At 42.0% G+C, this 17,073-nt stretch overlaps 1 protein-coding gene across 4 annotated transcripts in view; it reads left to right on the top strand.

Moving 5' to 3' along the window:
* The window catches only part of PHF20 (PHD finger protein 20), a 133,283-nt gene that overhangs the window by 102,871 nt on the left and 13,339 nt on the right, over positions 1 to 17,073 (top strand). For 3 of the 4 annotated variants that reach the window (XM_082670254.1, XM_082670255.1, XM_082670256.1), the window contains 5 exons: positions 3,398 to 3,496; positions 4,143 to 4,307; positions 5,279 to 5,457; positions 12,846 to 12,945; positions 15,881 to 16,076. In XM_082670254.1, coding sequence (XP_082526380.1) covers positions 3,398 to 3,496; positions 4,143 to 4,307; positions 5,279 to 5,457; positions 12,846 to 12,945; positions 15,881 to 16,076 — 739 coding nt within the window. The remainder of the gene's footprint in view (positions 1 to 3,397; positions 3,497 to 4,142; positions 4,308 to 5,278; positions 5,458 to 12,845; positions 12,946 to 15,880; positions 16,077 to 17,073) is intronic. The other variant, XM_082670257.1, reaches the window with a different exon arrangement.

Here is a 17,073-nt window from a genome sequence, read left to right on the forward strand (position 1 = left end):
ACCGTTCAGAATGGCCATCATCAAGAAGTCTACAAACAATAAATGCTGGAGAAGGTGTGGAGAAAAGGGAACCCTTTTGCACTGTTGGTGGGAATGTAAATTGATACAGCCACTGTGGAGAACAGTATGGAGGTTCCTTACAAAACTAAAAATAGAACTACCATGTGACCCAGCAGTCCCACTACTGGGCATATACCCTACATCAATTGATATATTATTTTTCTTTTTTAGCCTGTTGATATGATGGATTACATTAATTGATTATCAGATGTTGAACCCGCCTTCCTTGTATACCTGGAATGAATCCCAGTTGGCTGTGATATATAATTCTTTTTATACATTGTTGGATTCAGCTTGCTAATATTTTTGCATTTGTGTTCATGAGAGATAATGGTCTGTAGTTTTCCTTTCTGTAATGTCTTTATCTTATTTTGGTATTAGAGTAATGCTGGCCATGTAGAATGAGTTAGGAAGTGTTCCCTGTGCCTATTTCTTGAACAGTGAAGGCCTTCCTGTCCTTAGAATCTTTGCATTTGCTGTCCCTGGCCTGGAAGACTCTTCTCCCAGATTTCTGCATGTTTTGTTCTCTCCTTTCAGGTCTTTGCTCAGATGTCCTTTTCTCAGCGAGGCATTCTCTGACCACAGACTGTCAAAATTGCAAATCTCCCCTTCCCTCATCCCTACTATCCCCCTTCCCTGCTTTATTTTTTCCATAGCACTAATCACCTCCTAAAATACTATATGACTTACTTGCTTTCTGCTCCCACCCACTAGAATGTAGTTCTGTGAGGGCAAGGGTTTTTGTCTTTTTTTGTTCATTGCCTTATCCCTCCCTCCTCCCTAGAATGGTGTTTGGAACATGGTGGATGCTCAGATATTTGTTAAATAAACGAATTTAAACCATGACTGATAATGTGGTTGTAGCCATGCGAATGTGCAGAAATGAGTTGTTCTGTTTCTATTCCTGAGGAAGACTGTTTCCGGGATCAGAGGAAAAGTAAATATTGTTGATAGCTTTTATGAATGAAATTTAGGAGGCATTTAACCATGTTTTGTTTATCAACTGCATGACTTTGGCTTAGTCACCTTATTTTTGGGGGCTCTGGTTTCTTAATCTTAGAAAGAGTACTTTTGTAAATTAGACTAAGGTCTTTTCTAGAGTTCTTGTTTGTTGAACTTTGTTTCCCAGTTGCAGAGTATTTTAACAGGAAGGGAGCTTAGAGACCCTTAAGTCCTATGTTCTTTAGCCAGTAGATTAACTTCTATCTGTAGAACCAGGCTTGCCAGCTGGGGGATGCAGCCCATCGTCCTCTCGCACAGTTCCTGGATGCCTGTTTGCGAGAGGGACCTCGGAGCTAGTGCTGACTTGGTGCTGGAGAGCTAGATGAACCTGTTTTTAAATGTCTGTATGATCTCAAGCAGGTGTCATCACCTCACCAAGCTTCAATTTCCTCCTCTGTGAAACTGGAATGATATACACAGGTGGTTGTTAGGGTTAAATGAGATATTGTGATATTTGCACACAGGTGCTCAGTTAAAGTCAGTTGAACCTGACTGCTTATCCTACCCCACACTTGCTTTGTGATCCATCTTGATTCTACATCAGAATCACTTGGAGAGTGTTTTTAAAAACACTGATGCCCTTGAAAACGTTACGCTAAGTGAAAGAAGCCAGGCACAGAAGGTCACTTACTGTATATATATGAAATGTCCAGAATGGATAAATTCATAGAGACAGATGCAGATTGGTGGTTGCCAAGGGTTGAGGGGTTGGGGAGAATCTGCTTAATGGTAAGTGGTTTTACTTCGGAGTGATGGGAATGTTTTGGAACTGGGGTAGAGCTGGCTGCACCGTATTGTGAATGTACTACATGCCATTGGATTGCTTTCTTTTTCCCTCCCTCCCTTCCTTCCTACCTACCTACAGGTTTATTGAAGCTTAATTGTTGTTCAGTGGACTGCACATATTTAAATTGTATAATTTGATGAGATTTGGGATATATATATATACCCAGCCATTACCATAATAAAATGGTAAACATATCCATTACCTCCTGCAATTTCCTTATGCCCCTTTTTAATTCCTCCTTTCTACTCCTCCCCCCTTTCTCATCCCCAGGTAGTCTCTATTCTGCTTTCTATTATATAGATTAGTTTTCATTTTCTAGAATTTTATATAAATGGAATCATGCAGTATGCATTAGATTTTATATGGCTCCTTTTACTCAGCATACTTATTTTGAGGTTCACTTACGTTGCTGCATATTATTAACAGTTTATACTTTTATTGTCGGAGGTATTCCATTGTATGGATACACCACAAATTATTTGTCCATTCACCTGGTGATGGACGTTTGGGCAATTTTCATTTTGGGAGATTACAACTAAAGCTGCCGTGGGCACTCATATACAAGACTCTGTGTGGACATAAGTTATCCTTTCTCTTGAGTAAATATCTAGGAGTGGAATGGCTAGGTCACAGGGTATATGTATGCTTAAACATATCTTAACACCTAAAAAGTAAGGCATGGTCAATTATTTGAAATGCTACAGATATGTTTGATAAGATAGAAGAAACAACTGGATTTTTGCAATGGTTAGGCTGTTATTAACTTGAAAACTACAGTCTCAGTTGAGTGGTAGGTGGGAAGCTTTTTAGAGGGGAATTAGGAAAACTGAATTGAGAAGTTTGGCAGGGAGTATTGATAACTTAAGAAGTTTTGCTGTGGAAAGTAGCAGAGAATGAAGTTGTGGTTTTTGGAAGGTGTGAATTATTCCTTTTTAAGTGGATAATTTTATATTATATGAATTGTACTTCAGTTATTAAAAAAAGAAGAAGAAGAATCAAGCAAACAAAATCCTGATGTTCAGGTTGCACCTCAAGCCAGTTAAATCAGAATCTTTGTGGGTGGGACCCGGGCATTCACTTTCTAAAAATCTCCCTTGGTGATTGCAATATGTAGCCAGTGTTCAGGAGTAGTGATCTAAGTAGGGTTGGCACATTTTTTCTGTAAAGGACCAGACAATAAATATTTCAGCTTTGAAGGCCATAAGGTCTCTGTCTTTACTCCTCAAATCTGCCACTGAAGTGTGGCAGCAGCCATGGTCAACATGTAACAGATGAGCATAGTGTATTTTCAATAAAACTTATTTATAATAACAGGCAGTGGGCCAGAGTTTGCCAGCCTCTGGTCTAAAGGCTTGATGATAGAGAAGGGGCTGCAGAGCTCTGAGGAGGATGGAAGGTGACCTCCCAGGCAGAACCAGACCTGGAACTCTGTTCTACTGACCATTTTAGTTCTTCACATTGTGCATGCTTGCTTACTTAAGCATAAACATCCCGGCATTGAAAACAAAATGTTAGAATGCCAGTACTTACACTTGTATTTAATTCTAGCTGCAAAAGACAAGGAGAAGAATAAAGAGAAGAAATTCAAAGAGTTTGTGAGGGTGAAGCCAAAGAAGAAAAAGAAAAAGAAAAAGAAAACCAAACCTGGTAAATTTTCCCCTGGGACGTTTCACTTGGATTTCCTTACTGTAGGTAGGGAGGGATTGCTTCTCCCCAGTCTTGGCCTCTGAGGAGAGGAAGGCCAGCAGGCCTTTAATGGAGCTTGTGGGCTCAGCTCACCCCAGGTGCTACAAGGCCACATTGGCATTTGGAAAGCCCTCCCTCTTGCTGTGTTGGCCGGTGTGCTCTGTCACGATGGAAGCGCCATTGTAGGAGAGGATATGCAGGTGAATGACTGTATTTGTCTGCACACACATCTCTGAACCCTTTCAAGAAAGGATTCATTTCTTGAAAAGCGTGTGTCTAGCCCCAACAAAAGTGCTGATTTTTAAGAAAATCAGTGTTCCAGTCTTGGGAGCTAAAGGGATTCCACATTTTATTCTCAAAGTATCTTCTGGCTTAGAAAAGCAACCTTATCAGAAAAAGGGGAGAAGGGTGATGGTGAGGAAGAAGCTTTTTGTTTTGAGGTTTTTGGAGGTAGCTAGAAGTATTAATCCCTAAATCTGTTCTAGCTGAATTGCTTCTGAGCATTTGAGCTCTTTGAACAGCAGAGCTGTTGGTTGGATGGGGTTGATTCTGGAATGCCCTAGTGATGTCTGAGGGTGCTAATTTCTTCCTGATTTTGTTCTTCCAGAATGCCCCTGCAGTGAGGAGATCAGTGATACCTCCCAGGAACCTTCTCCACCCAAGGCATTTGCTGTCACCAGGTGTGGGTCCTCACACAAGCCCGGGGTCCATATGAGCCCACAGCTCCATGGCTCAGAATCTGGAAACTACAAAGGGAAAGTGAAAATGTCCGGTAAGGAGGCTCTGCTGGCTTGATCATTTGTACAGCACGGCAGTCTGAGAAGGCTGGATTTATGTTGATACTGTAATCTACTCTCAGGACTTCTGCAAGTAGTCTGTTAGGTCTTTTAAACAAGAAGTACATCAAATAAATAGGCCATTAGCTGTACCTTCCCAGAACTTCCCTTCTCTCCAACTTTGGTCTTAGTAGAATGTCTCTTAGGTACTTCTAAGCCAGTGTGTCTATAACCGAATCCATTATCCCCCAACTCCTTGCACACCTGCCCCTCCTGTTCCTCCATTTCTTGTTGGTGGCCTCTGCATCTAACCTGGTTGCTCTGGGAAATCTGAGTCAACCTTGAAGTTTTCCCTTCTTTAGCAACTTACAGGGTGATTGTGAGTTTAAAAGTAGTTAATAAGTATGTGGAAAGTACTTAGAACAGTGTCTGGTATAGAATAAGTGATCAGTAAAGGTTAGCTGTAATAACCACTAATCAGGTACCAAGATCTAGTGATTCTGGTTCTGATTATCCCTGGAATCTGCCCCTTCCTCGTTCCCCACTGTTTACAGAGTTTTAAAGGTGGCTGTGGATACAGACTGGGCTGTAAGCCAGGTCACGGCTGGATGGGGTGAGGTCAGGGAACACGTTTGAGTCGTTAGGGATGATGATCTGTGTGGCTCATGTGGAGTTGCAGTTTCTCTGCCAGTGAGCTCTGTGACCTTGAGCAGCCATTGACCTTGGGCTTCACTGTCAGGAAAATGAGGAAATGGAGTTCAGTTCACTGCCGGGCAGCACATATCATTCGGGCTGTTAGTAGATGACAGGCCTGAGGAACAGATTGGAGTTCGCGTTTCCCAGCTCTGTGAAAGTTCACAGAGGAGAAGTTCTGTAAGGTCATTTCTACTCTTGACAATCTAGGGTTTTTAAAAAATCTTACAACTATAATTTTAAAAAGTGACTGTTGTTTTCCCTTTCTTCTCAGAAGAAGATAATCTGAGTGACTCCTCCTCCGAGAGCTTTCTTTGGAGCGATGAGGAGTATGGCCAAGACGTTGATGTGACCACTAACCCAGATGAGGAACTTGATGGGGAGGACCGTTACGATTTTGAAGTGGTCCGCTGCATCTGTGAGGTTCAGGAGGAAAATGACTTCATGATTCAGGTAGGTGGAGCTTCCAGGAGACACAGGTATAGAGGAGCACAAACTGGTCCTTGGAGGGAATTTTGAGGGAACACAGTCTGAGGCCAGCAAAAGTAACGTCATGTCAGAAGCCCCAGGCAGGCAGCACTGTCAGCAGCAAATTGAGCTTTGTTTACTGGCTCAGCTTCCTCTGCATCTCAGGCTGGTATAAATAGCCTGTGACTAGAATGAGAGAGGACTTGAGGGATCACTGAGTCTAAACCTCTTCTGCTCTGCTTGGGCCAGCTGGACCCGCAAATGGGAAGGGCCTTGCCTGTGGTCACACAGTGAGGAGTTGAACAGTAGGGGCCCAAATCTCTGGAGGGGCAGTTTGATCTTCCTGTGCATCCATATCTTCTCTCTCAGGTGAAGTTTCTTTATGGCCTAAAGAGATGGAGGCCAGTTTTGTAACTTGTCTGTTTCTTATTCTTCATTTTCTTGGCATTTGTATTTGTTGTCTCCATTTCTGGGATGTGCCTGTTGGGGGGCCTCCCTGCCTGCTTGGGGAGACCATCACTGGCCAGCACCTGCTTGCCCCTGGCCCTTCTCTTGCTCTTAATCACAGTTCTGGTGGAGGTGGCTGCTGCCTGGCTGACTCCAGGGAACCTGAGCTTTTTAAGTAAGTCATGTTTATGTTGGTTAGAATTCTTCTGGGAGTTTCTGTTTTTTTTTAATAGCCTTCATGGCAACCTCTGAGAATTCAAGATACACGAATGGTCTCAAATAGCTCCTCATATTTATGACCTTTAGTATGCATTAGGTCAGTGGTTTTCAAATCACTTTTTCAGCATCACAACCCCTTTCCCTAATGGACTCTTTTCACAGAACCCCCAAATGTGTAACAGATAAAAGCAGTAGTTTGGGAAGCTCAAAATGAATAATTTTCACTTTTAAGTTCAGAAATGTGAATGGCTGGCCTCTTCCCATGAGCTCTAATATGCAGGTGGGGTTGTGAGCGGTAGTTGCCAACCTGGAGCATTTCAGTGGCTCAGTTGTTTTCTTTTTTTTGTGAGACAAGCCTAATGAACATGGCCGTTGTATGGGGACTTTTCCTAAACAGCATGCTGTGTAGTCACTTTGGTTAATCAGAGATGGGAAGAAAAACTTTGTTCTGAGGGCAGCGTGATAATAAGTTAGCCTAGCAGTAAAGAATTATGTGTACTGGTGGGCTCTGCTGTCTTAACATTTAAGCTTGGAGTGTGCATTTTTTGTTTTGTTTTGTCTTCTAAAATAGTCTCATTTTATAAAACACACCCATTTGTAGAATCTCTGAAGCTCAGTGGAATATAATTCAAAAACTTATGTAACATGAAAACCGTTTGTTTGGTTTTTTTTCCCCACCAGTAGAATTTTTCTTTTAAGTTTGGCTTTAAAAGTATGTTGAAGGGCTTCCCTGGTGGTGCAGTGGTTAAGAATCTGCCTGCCAATGCAGGGGACACAGGTTCGAGCCCTGCTCCAGGAAGATCCCACATGCGTGGAGCAGCTAAACCCGTGAGCCACAACTACTGAGCCTGCGCTCTAGAGCCCATGCTCTGCAACAAGAGAAGCCACCACAATGAGAAGGCTGTGCACTGCAATGAAGAGTAGCCCCGCTCGCTGCAACTACAGAAAGCCCATGCACAGAAACAAAGACCCAATGTGGCCAAAAATAAATATAAATAAATAAATGAAATAAAAGTATGTTGAAGATCGTTAGTTTTCATCCTGTCTCTCTGGGCGTGTGCTCAGTTCTGGGCCTTGGAAGCCTGATTTGGTCCTCATTTGTCCTTAGAAATCATTAGTGGGTGAGTAACGAAGGCCTCTCTTGGCAAGGCTCTTCCAGCTAATCAGTATAAGAGATGCAGTTCTGATCCACCATGGTACTTTCTCCATTGACTGTTCTGTAAGTGGCAAGGATCATGGGGTGTTTGCGGGGGTAGAGCTTGAAGTGCCATTTTGTGCTGTGAGGAAACTAAGTTTGAAAAAATTGAGACCACACCATTGTTACATGGCAGAGTCGGAACTGAATTCCATTGCCTGCTTCCCAAGCTCCACATGACCTTCCCCGCAGCTCAGCTCAGCACTGTGGCTTCCTGTCTGGCATTATGGTGACGAGCTCACTTCAGAACACCTTGGGTTTTGTTGTAGAAGACTCTTCTTTGCTGTCCACTTGTTGTCCAGCTGGCTTTGTGTTATAGAGGGACAGTTTCTGACTATACCTGTCATTGTGAGCAGAGTACCTTTTTCCACTCAGTAACTTTAGCAAAAGGCATAAATTTAGAGGGAGCTAAGTGGAACAATACAGTTTAAAGTTTTAAAATGTATTCGTCTAGTTTTAAATATATTCATCATTTAGGAAAGTTCAGATCATTTTTTCTTAAAATAAATTTTAAACTTACATTGATAATTTGCACAACCCTAGAAAACATTTAGCATTTGTTCTCTAGAAGATTACTTTAGAGAAATAGTTTTCTTTGATCATTTTCGTTATTTGGTAGCAGTATTGTTCATGTATATTATTATTTGATTTTATTTACCAGTGCTAATTTAAATCACTGGAAGGTTAAAATCCTACTTAGTAATCATGAATGTTTGAGAAATCTGGGTACCACATAAAAAAATGAGCATCAGGAAACCCATTTAATATTTAAATTATTTTAATTGCTCTAAGGCAGGTTTTGGCAAACTTTTTCTTAAAGGACCAGAAAATAAATATTTTAGGCTTTGGGCCATGTGATCTCTGTCACAACTACTCAACTCTGCCCCAAGCAGTCAGAGGCAATACAGAAAAATGAATGACCATGGTTATGTTCATATTATACTTTATTTACCAAAATAGGACTCAAGCTGAATTTGGCCTGTGGGCTGTAGTTTGCTGACCTTTGCCCTAGAGCAACAAATATATAACATTAGGTGTTGGACCCCAGTGAAAATTGTGTAGCAGCTTTAATAAGAAGCCCATTTTAGAAACTTTATTTGCTTCCCCTGGAGGCAGCCCTTGTCATCTTCTTGCGTATCACTCCAGAAACATTCAGTGGCTAAACAAGCGATATCAAATATATACTCTCCATTTTTTTTCTTTCTTTTTGTGATAAAATATACATAACATGAAATTTACCATCTTAACCATTTTAAATATATGTGGCTTTAAGTGAACTGGCATTGAGTACATTTACATTGCTGTACAACCATCTTTTTTTTTTTAACACAATGTTATTTTAATACATAGTGTTTTCAGTATCTTTTTTTCATTTAATAATATATGTTGAAGAGCTTCCCTGGTGGTGCAGTGGTTGAGAGTCCGCCTGCCGATGCGGGGGACACGGGTTCGTGCCCCAGTCTGGGAAGATCCCACATGCCGCGGAGTGGCTGGGTCCGTGAGCCATGGCCGCTGAGCCTGCGCGTCCGGAGCCTGTGCTCCGCAACGGGAGAGGCCACAACAGTGAGAGGCCCACGTACCACAAAAAAAAAAAATAATAATAATAATAATGTATGTTGAAGACCATTCCATTTTCAGATCTAAAAAAGCTTCCCCATTCTTTTTAATGGTTGCATAATGGATGGATCATCATTTATTTAACTCTTCCCTTGTTGATGGACATTTGAATTGTTTCTAATCTTAGCAGTGATGTAATGAATAATTTTGTGTAAGTATGTCTGTAGGACCAAGTTTTGAAAGTAAAATTCCAGGACCAAAGTAGGCGTGCATTTATTATTTTGACAAATACTGGTGTCATAGCAATATTCTATAAACTTTCCCTGGTATACCAAAGCACAGTCTTACCAGCGCCCGTGTCAGTACAGTACTATCAAACTTCTTTATCTTTGCTCTTCAGATAAGTGAAAAAACAATCTACTAGTATAGCCATTTTGTAATTTATTTTAATATACTTAAAAAATTTTTATGATTGTTATTTTCTGCATTTTCCAAGATCTACAAAGAAGAAAACAAGGATTACCCAGATTATTTTTACCCAGGGATAAATCACTGTTGTTATTTTAGAATACACACATACACATGCATGTATAAATGAAAATTATACTCTATAAACAGTTTTTCATGAGAATAACACTTGTGTGGTGAAAGTAGTAAATGTTTATTATAAAAACTTCAGGCAATACATAAAGGTATGAAGAATTAATTGATATTTACATGTAATCCTAGAATCTAGAAATACTAATGTGTATGTATATTATTAGGCTGGTTTCATTTCACATTAATTTATATTAATTCAAGTTCCCTTACATTACTTTATTCTTATAATGGTTGCTTTGAACATCTTTTTATTTAAGATGTGTTTTTTTCCTTTGACCTGCCTGTTCATGTCCTTTATTCAGTTTTCTGTTGGATGGTTGGTTGTTTTCATACCCATTTGCATAAGATTTTTTTAAAAAAATATTTATTTATTTATTTGGCTGCACTGGGTCTTAGTTGCGGCACACAGGATCTTTGTTGCTGCGTGCAGGATTTTTGTTGCTGCGTGTGGGATCTTTAGTTGTGGTGTGCAGGATCTTTAGTTGTGGTGTGTGGAATCTTTAGTTGCGGTGTGTGGGATCTTTAGTTGTGGCATGCTGGATCTTTTAGTTGTGGCATGTGGGATCTAGTTCCCGGACCAGGGATCGAACCCGGTCCCCCTGCATTGGGAGCATGGAGTCTTAACCACTGGACCACCAGGGAAGTCCCTGTGTAAGCTTTTTGTAGATATGTTTTTGTATCAGCTGTGAGAACAGTTACAAATATTTGTACCCACTTTGTCATCCATCTTTTGGCTTGTCTTATAGATTTTTTTGTTTTTGTGAGGTCAAATATATCAAACTTTTCTTTAATGGCTTTTGAGATTTGAATAGCAGTTGCTTCCTCATTGGAAGTTCATAACAGTTTATAGAAAAGTCAATAAAAGAATTTTTCATGGTTTCTTCTGGTACTTTTGCGGTTTCATTTATCTTTTAAAAACTGTATAAATATTTGATCCGCCTGGAATTTATCCTGGTATAAGGTGAAGGCTCTCACTACCCAGTTGTCCCAACACCATGCCTTATTATTGAAACGCCACCTTTATTTACTCTATTTCCGTATGTAGTTTGGATCTCATTCTGGATTCTCTCTTCCATTGGTCTCTCTGTCTATATATTTACTTGTACAATTCTATTTTAATTATTATACCTTTATAATATTTTAAAAATATCTGGTAGGGCTGGTACCCCCTTTTGTTCTTTTTAATAAATTTCCTGGCTATTAGAATCAGCTTCAATATAGTTCCAGAGCTATTGATTTATTATTTTGTTGGCATTACATTATTTTTATATATTAATCCAAGGAGAACTGTCATCCTTATAATGACCGTTGCTATCCAGGAATAAAGTACAACTTACCATTCATTGACTTAAGTCTCCATGTCCTTCAAATATTTAAAAATTTTCTTTACACAGACCTTGCATGTTTTTATTCTTAGTTTCAGATTTATTCTTAGATATTTTATCTTTTCTGTTATTGTTCTTGTTCACTTCTAAATTTAAACTTTTGGGGAATTCCCTAGCAATCCAGTGGTTAGGACTCAGCGCTCTCACTGCTGGAGGGCAGGGCCCTGGGTTCAATCCCTGGTCGGGGAACTAAGATCCCTCATGCCACGTGGCACAACTGCCCTCCCCCACCAAAAAAAAAATTTAAACTTTTATTTTTAATATTTATTTAAACAAATTTTTCACCCCACCACACGGCATGTGGGATCTTAGTTCCCCAACCCGGGATTGAACCCACGCCCCCTGCAGTGGAAGTGCAGAGTCTTAACCACTGGACCGCCAGGGAAGTTCCAATTTAAACTTTTTTATTTATTTATTTATTTTTTTAACATCTTTATTGGGGTACCAATTTAAACTTTTTAAAAATGAATAATGTGTATTAGCCAGACCCACATGAAAAACGTTATTTTGAAATTTTCAACTTAGGTGTTTTTGATTCAATTTTGGTGTATCCTAGTTCTTAAGACACGAAGTCATTGGTGAGAGAGGCTTTCATTCTTAATTATTAGTCTGTTTTCTGCTACTAACTGCCTTTGTTGTCTCACCCCCTTTTCTTTCTCTCTGAGCCTTTAGTTTCCTCATTGGAAATGGAAGAATCTGGATCGCATCTTATCTGAAGTCTCTCTTCCAGCTCTGCCCCTGTTGATTCTGATATGATTAGCCCATAAAAGCCCTTTGATCCTGGTGCCTATCTGACTCCAAGTGGCTGAGGACTGTGAGCTTTTTCCCTTGTGGCCAGGCTGGTGGCCCACCCTCCAGACAGTATCAGAAGCTCGCTGTCCACTTTCCAGAGCTATCCATTTGGTTGGGTAGTTAAAGGTTTAGGGCCCTGGTTTGGAATTGCTTCAAGTGTCCTAGTATCTCCTTTGCCATCCTTTTCCTCTCCATTCCCTCCTCTGGACCCTTAGCCCTCAGGCTTGCTATCCTCAGGCCAGCCACACGTCTGTCTCCCAGTGCTGCCCTCATCCTCTGCTCCTTTCTTTCCCTCTCTGCCTCTTGCCCTTTCTCTCTTTCCCCCTTCCCCAGGGAAGGCAGTGGAGCCTAGGGGTTAAAAGAACTAGCCTTGCAGTCAGCCAGGCTTGTGTTCTGATCCACTGTTGCATCTTCTCAGCTGTGTGACCGTTGGTAAGGTTTAGAAAGAACAAATGCAAAGCGCTAGCATATGTTGAGTCCAGGAGGCATCAAAGTGAGTTAGCCTACCCATTCGTAGCAGTAATAGGCTCTTAATACATAAAAGTTGTGTGCTGGGCTCTACTATATGAATTTTGACATGTGACCCATTGATTCCTCACAAACAGCCCCACACGGTTGGTAGGAATAGTATCCTATTTTGCAGATGGGGAAACTGAAGCCCAGGGTGGAGAAGTGACCTGTGCAAGGTCACACAGCTAATGAATGTCTGAGCCAGAATTCAAACTCAGTTTTTTGTCTTTCTAAGTTAACCTCCCTCTAAGGACTTAAACAGTTTTCCCTCTCTGTTTATAAAGTGATCAGAAAAGTGAAAGCCTCTAGAAATGGGAGGGAAAATAGTCATTTTTCTGAGATCAGTACTGTTTAATTTAAATGTTCTTCATCTGTGCTGTCCAGTACAGTAGCCACTAGCCTCATACGGCTGTTGGGCACTTAAGATGTGGCTAGTGGGACTAAGGAACTGAATTTTAAACTTAGTTTGTTAACTTAAATGTTAAAAGCACAGGTGGCTAGTGGCTGCTCTGGAAGAGTGGTTGCAGCTCAGCTCCCACTTCCTCCTCCTCCTCTCCCTCCCTCCTCCTTCCGCCTCCCACTGCCCCTTTCCCCCCACAGGTGGGTCTTATTTTTGGATGGAGGATTCCTTCTGAGTTTAATTTTTATTGCTTCTTTAATTCTAACAGTGTGAAGAGTGCCAGTGCTGGCAGCATGGGGTCTGCATGGGATTACTGGAAGAAAATGTGCCTGAGAAATACACCTGTTATGTTTGCCAAGACCCTCCAGGTAGAGATTTCTGGAGTCAGGGATATTAACAATATGTAGCCTTTTCCTTAGCACAGCTGGCGGTGAAGCAGCCTGAGTGTCTGTGGTCTTGAGACTCATTTCTTCAGCATCGGCTAGACTCTGCCTCCTCCTCGCCTTTGTTGCTAGCTCACCTGGTGGCCAGCTGTCCTGAACTTGGCAGTAAGAGAGCATGTATGAAGAGGTTCACCTAGTGGAAGGCCAGGCCTTGAGCTAGAATTTTGTTGTGTGTGGGGGTGGGGGTGGGGGGGGTAAAAATCATATAACATGAGCTCTACCCTCTTAACAAATTTTTAAGTGTACAGTACAGTATTCTTTATAAACTATAAGCACAATGTTGTATAGCAGATCTCTAGAACTCTTTCATCTTGTATGACTGAAACTCTGTATAAACTATGGAACGCTGTACCGATTTGCATGTCATCCTGGCGTAGGGGCCATGCTAATCTTTTCTCTGTTGTTCTAGTTTTAGAATATGTGCTGCCAGAGCGAGCACCTTTTCCTTTTCTTGAGAGTTCATGAGGATGTGGGCTCTGTCCTTGGCTTTTCAGGGCTGTTGAAGGGTTGGAAACCGGCCTCTGCTCCCTCTGGTGGCATCTGCCTTCCATTGCATCGTTGCCACCTGGAAGGGAGATACGCCCTTGAGGGGAGGGGAAAGGTGTGTTTGCGAAGAGCCTGTCCGCCACCCAGAGCAGTGAATTAATTCCTTAGGATCAGTTCGTTTCATTGTTCCTTGACCGCAGGGCTGGCCTATGGCTCTTGGCTTCCCCTTTCCAGAAATCTCAGGGGTGGATTATAAATCCGTGGTTCTTGTTTTGCTGTCAGTGGGATGTGACATCGTCTCCATTCATCACCTGTAAGGTTGCTCCCCTTGGGTGCAGTCCCCTTACAGCTAGACAACGCTGGAGAGCCTCTGCTGCTGTTATTCCTTTTTGTCCTATGAGGTGGGCCTGGTAGGAGCTCCTGTTCCGATTTTTGCTTATGACGAAGAAATTGATGCCCAGGGAAATGAATGACTTTCCTAATCTCATGAAGCAGATTGGAATTAGAACTGACTTGTGGGACCAAGTCTCTTGATTTTGCTGGTTGTATAGGGAGGGACTGGGCTACCACAGTTCATTTTCCAGCAAGTAGGTCCCCCTGGGGCCTGATAACCTCTATTGTGACACTGTGTCTTCTAGTGCTAGATTAGTCTATAGACAGAGAGCAATCTTGCCTCTGTTTTTCCCTTTATCCCAAGGAAAGAATATGGTCAAAAGATTAGTCCATAAGTCATAGAATATAATTGATGGGCAGGATCTCAGAGACCACTTAGTTTAGCCTTGACATTTAACAGGCAAGCAGCAGGCCCAGAAGGGACATGATTGGCCTAAGATCACTCAGACAGTTAGTGCTAGATAGGAGATGACAACTGGTATCTCTGACCTTTGTCTTGTAAAACAGGTAGTGCTGCTTTGAATCCTGCTGCTTAGGCTACCTCTGTGGCAGCTGCCTCTCAGATTCCACACATAATCCCCAGGGCTCCTTTAGGGCACCATTTAAAACCTTTTGTCTACTTTATTGTCTCTCACTCTCTCCGTCCACTTTTCTCTTTTTAGAAATCATACACACCATCTTTATCAATCCCTATGCACTTTCTGAACTTTTATAACTAAATTGCCAAGACTGGGAATAGATTCCTTGAATTGAGCACTCAGTGACTGTCACATTTATTGACTATGTTCGATTCTGCAGTCTTGGGCCAGAAGTTTAACCTAACAGATCTATTCTTTAAAGGTTACTTAAAGGTGTTGTTAACAGAGTGGAGGTGCATCCCCACCATGTGTCTTAGAAAAGCCAGAAAGAGTGCAAGGACCTTGATAGGGTTTGCCCGGGTTATTTTAGGGTCTTTATAGCCATTGAGAGGTGAACAACAGTCTGATTGGAAGCTGTTCCCTGGGCTTTTACAGCAGGAAACACTGTGCCAAGTCACGTGTGGTTGTGTTTTCAGTCCTTCCTGAGGATCCCTGTAATGAACAGGACCGCTGAAGCTGTTTGGTTCATCTGTCATTGTTACAGATGGGAAATGGAGGTCCAGAGCAGGGAGTGGAGGGCTGACCATTCATTTAGTTAGGCGGTAGGTGACAGTTGGAGGGGCACTTGGGGCTTCTTTCCATTTGATAAATCCATTCACGATGCCTTTTGCCAGACACTGAGGATATAACCGTGAACAAAACAATTCCTATTCTTCTGGCTTTTAGTGGGGTTTGGACCAGCAACAGATGTCAAAATAAGTCACCTAACAAGAACATGTTAGGTAGGGATGAATGCTTTGAGGGGGCAAAAGCCCTCAGATCGGGAATGACTAGGAGGCACGGAAGAGGCTCTCGTACTTTGGGAGGTAACCAACGGCCTCTCTGAGGAGGTGGTAAGGAGCCAGTCCTGCAAAGGCCTTGGGGAATAGTGCTCCAGACAGGGGTAGGGGTGCTAGAGCAGAGACCCTAAGACCAGAAAGAGCTTGAATGTGTTCCGGAAAGGGTGGGGCAAGGGGGGCAGGAAGGAGCCCGGGCCTGCCGGCCTCATTAGATCAGTCAGGGCTTTGGGTTTTCTTCTGTGCACGATAGGAAGTCATCGAAGGTTTTAAGTGGGAGAGGGAATGATGTGATTTAACTTTAACAAGATATCCAAGTTCCACTCTACCTCTGGCCAGTCGCAGAGATCAGGAAATTTATATGCTTTTCTCGCTACCTTATCCCCAACACCTAGTAGAGAGCCCAGCATATAGTAGGTGCCAAGTAGATGTATACTGGATGAATGAATGAACAAAATGAACACACCAGTCTATCCTTCCAATAGTTTGTGTGATAATTGTGCGATGATGAAATGGTCTGGGTTTCCTTCAGACCAAGGATTAACTCTCTCATTGTCACTGCTTTAGGTCAGAGACCTGGCTTCAAGTACTGGTATGACAAGGAGTGGTTGAGCAGGGGACATATGCATGGCCTGGCATTTCTAGAAGAGAACTATTCCCACCAGAATGCCAAGAAGATTGTGGCCACCCACCAGCTTCTCGGCGATGTGCAGAGAGTGATCGAGGTTCTGCATGGCCTGCAGCTCAAGATGAGCATCTTGCAGTAAGTGTGGCACCTGCAGCTTTGGGGATGAGTCTGATTTGGCGTGGGCAGAGGGCAGGATAAATATGAGAAACTGGAAAGCCACAAAATCGGCGATAAGTTTGAGACTTTTATTTAAGATTCTCAGTTACATGATAAACATTCTTTTTTAAAAAAATTAACTCTATTGAGGTATAATTTACATATAATTAAGTTCACCCATTTTAAATGTTCATTGAGTTTTGGCAAATGTATATACAAACACTACTGTAATCAAGATACAGTGTGTGGGGACTTCCCTGGTGGTCCAGTGGTTAAGACACCACACTTCTAATGCAGGGGGTGCAGGTTCAATCCCTGGTCAGGGAACTAAGATCCCACGTGCCACATGGTGCGGCCAAAAAATAAAATACAATAAAATGCCTTAGAAAAAAAAAGAGAAAGAAATGGTGTATTTATAGATTGTTTTTTCTTTTTTTTTTTTTGTACCGTTCTGAGTTGTTTTTTTCTATTTTGGCTGCGCTGGGTCTTTGTTGTGGGCTTCTCTAGTTGCAGAGCATGGGTTCAGTTGCCCCGCGGCATGTGGGATCTTAGTTCCCAGACCAGGGATTGAACCCACGCCCGCTGCTTTGGAAGGCAGATTCTTAACCACTGGACGACCAGGAAAGTTCCTGTTCTGAGTTTTTGGGTTTTGTTTTTTAAACTGTGGTAAGATATACATAACATAAAGTTTGCTATCTTAACCGTTTTTAAGTGTACAGTTCAGTAGTGTTAAGTACATTCACTCTGTTGCACCCAGTCTCCAGAACTCCTTGTGTGGGGCAAAACAAACTCTGTACCCATTAAGCAACTTCTCTCCATTTCCCCTCCCCCAGCCGCTGACAGCCACCCTTCTACTTTCTGTCTCTCTGAATTTGACTGCTCCGGGTACTTCATATAAATGGGATTCTACAGTATTTGTCTTTTTGTGACTGGCTCATTTCACTTAGCATAATGTCCTTAAGGTTTGTCTGTGTTG

Source organism: Grampus griseus, assembly GCF_964374135.1.
Source record: "Grampus griseus genome assembly, chromosome: 14".
Classification (NCBI taxonomy): domain Eukaryota; kingdom Metazoa; phylum Chordata; class Mammalia; order Artiodactyla; family Delphinidae; genus Grampus; species Grampus griseus.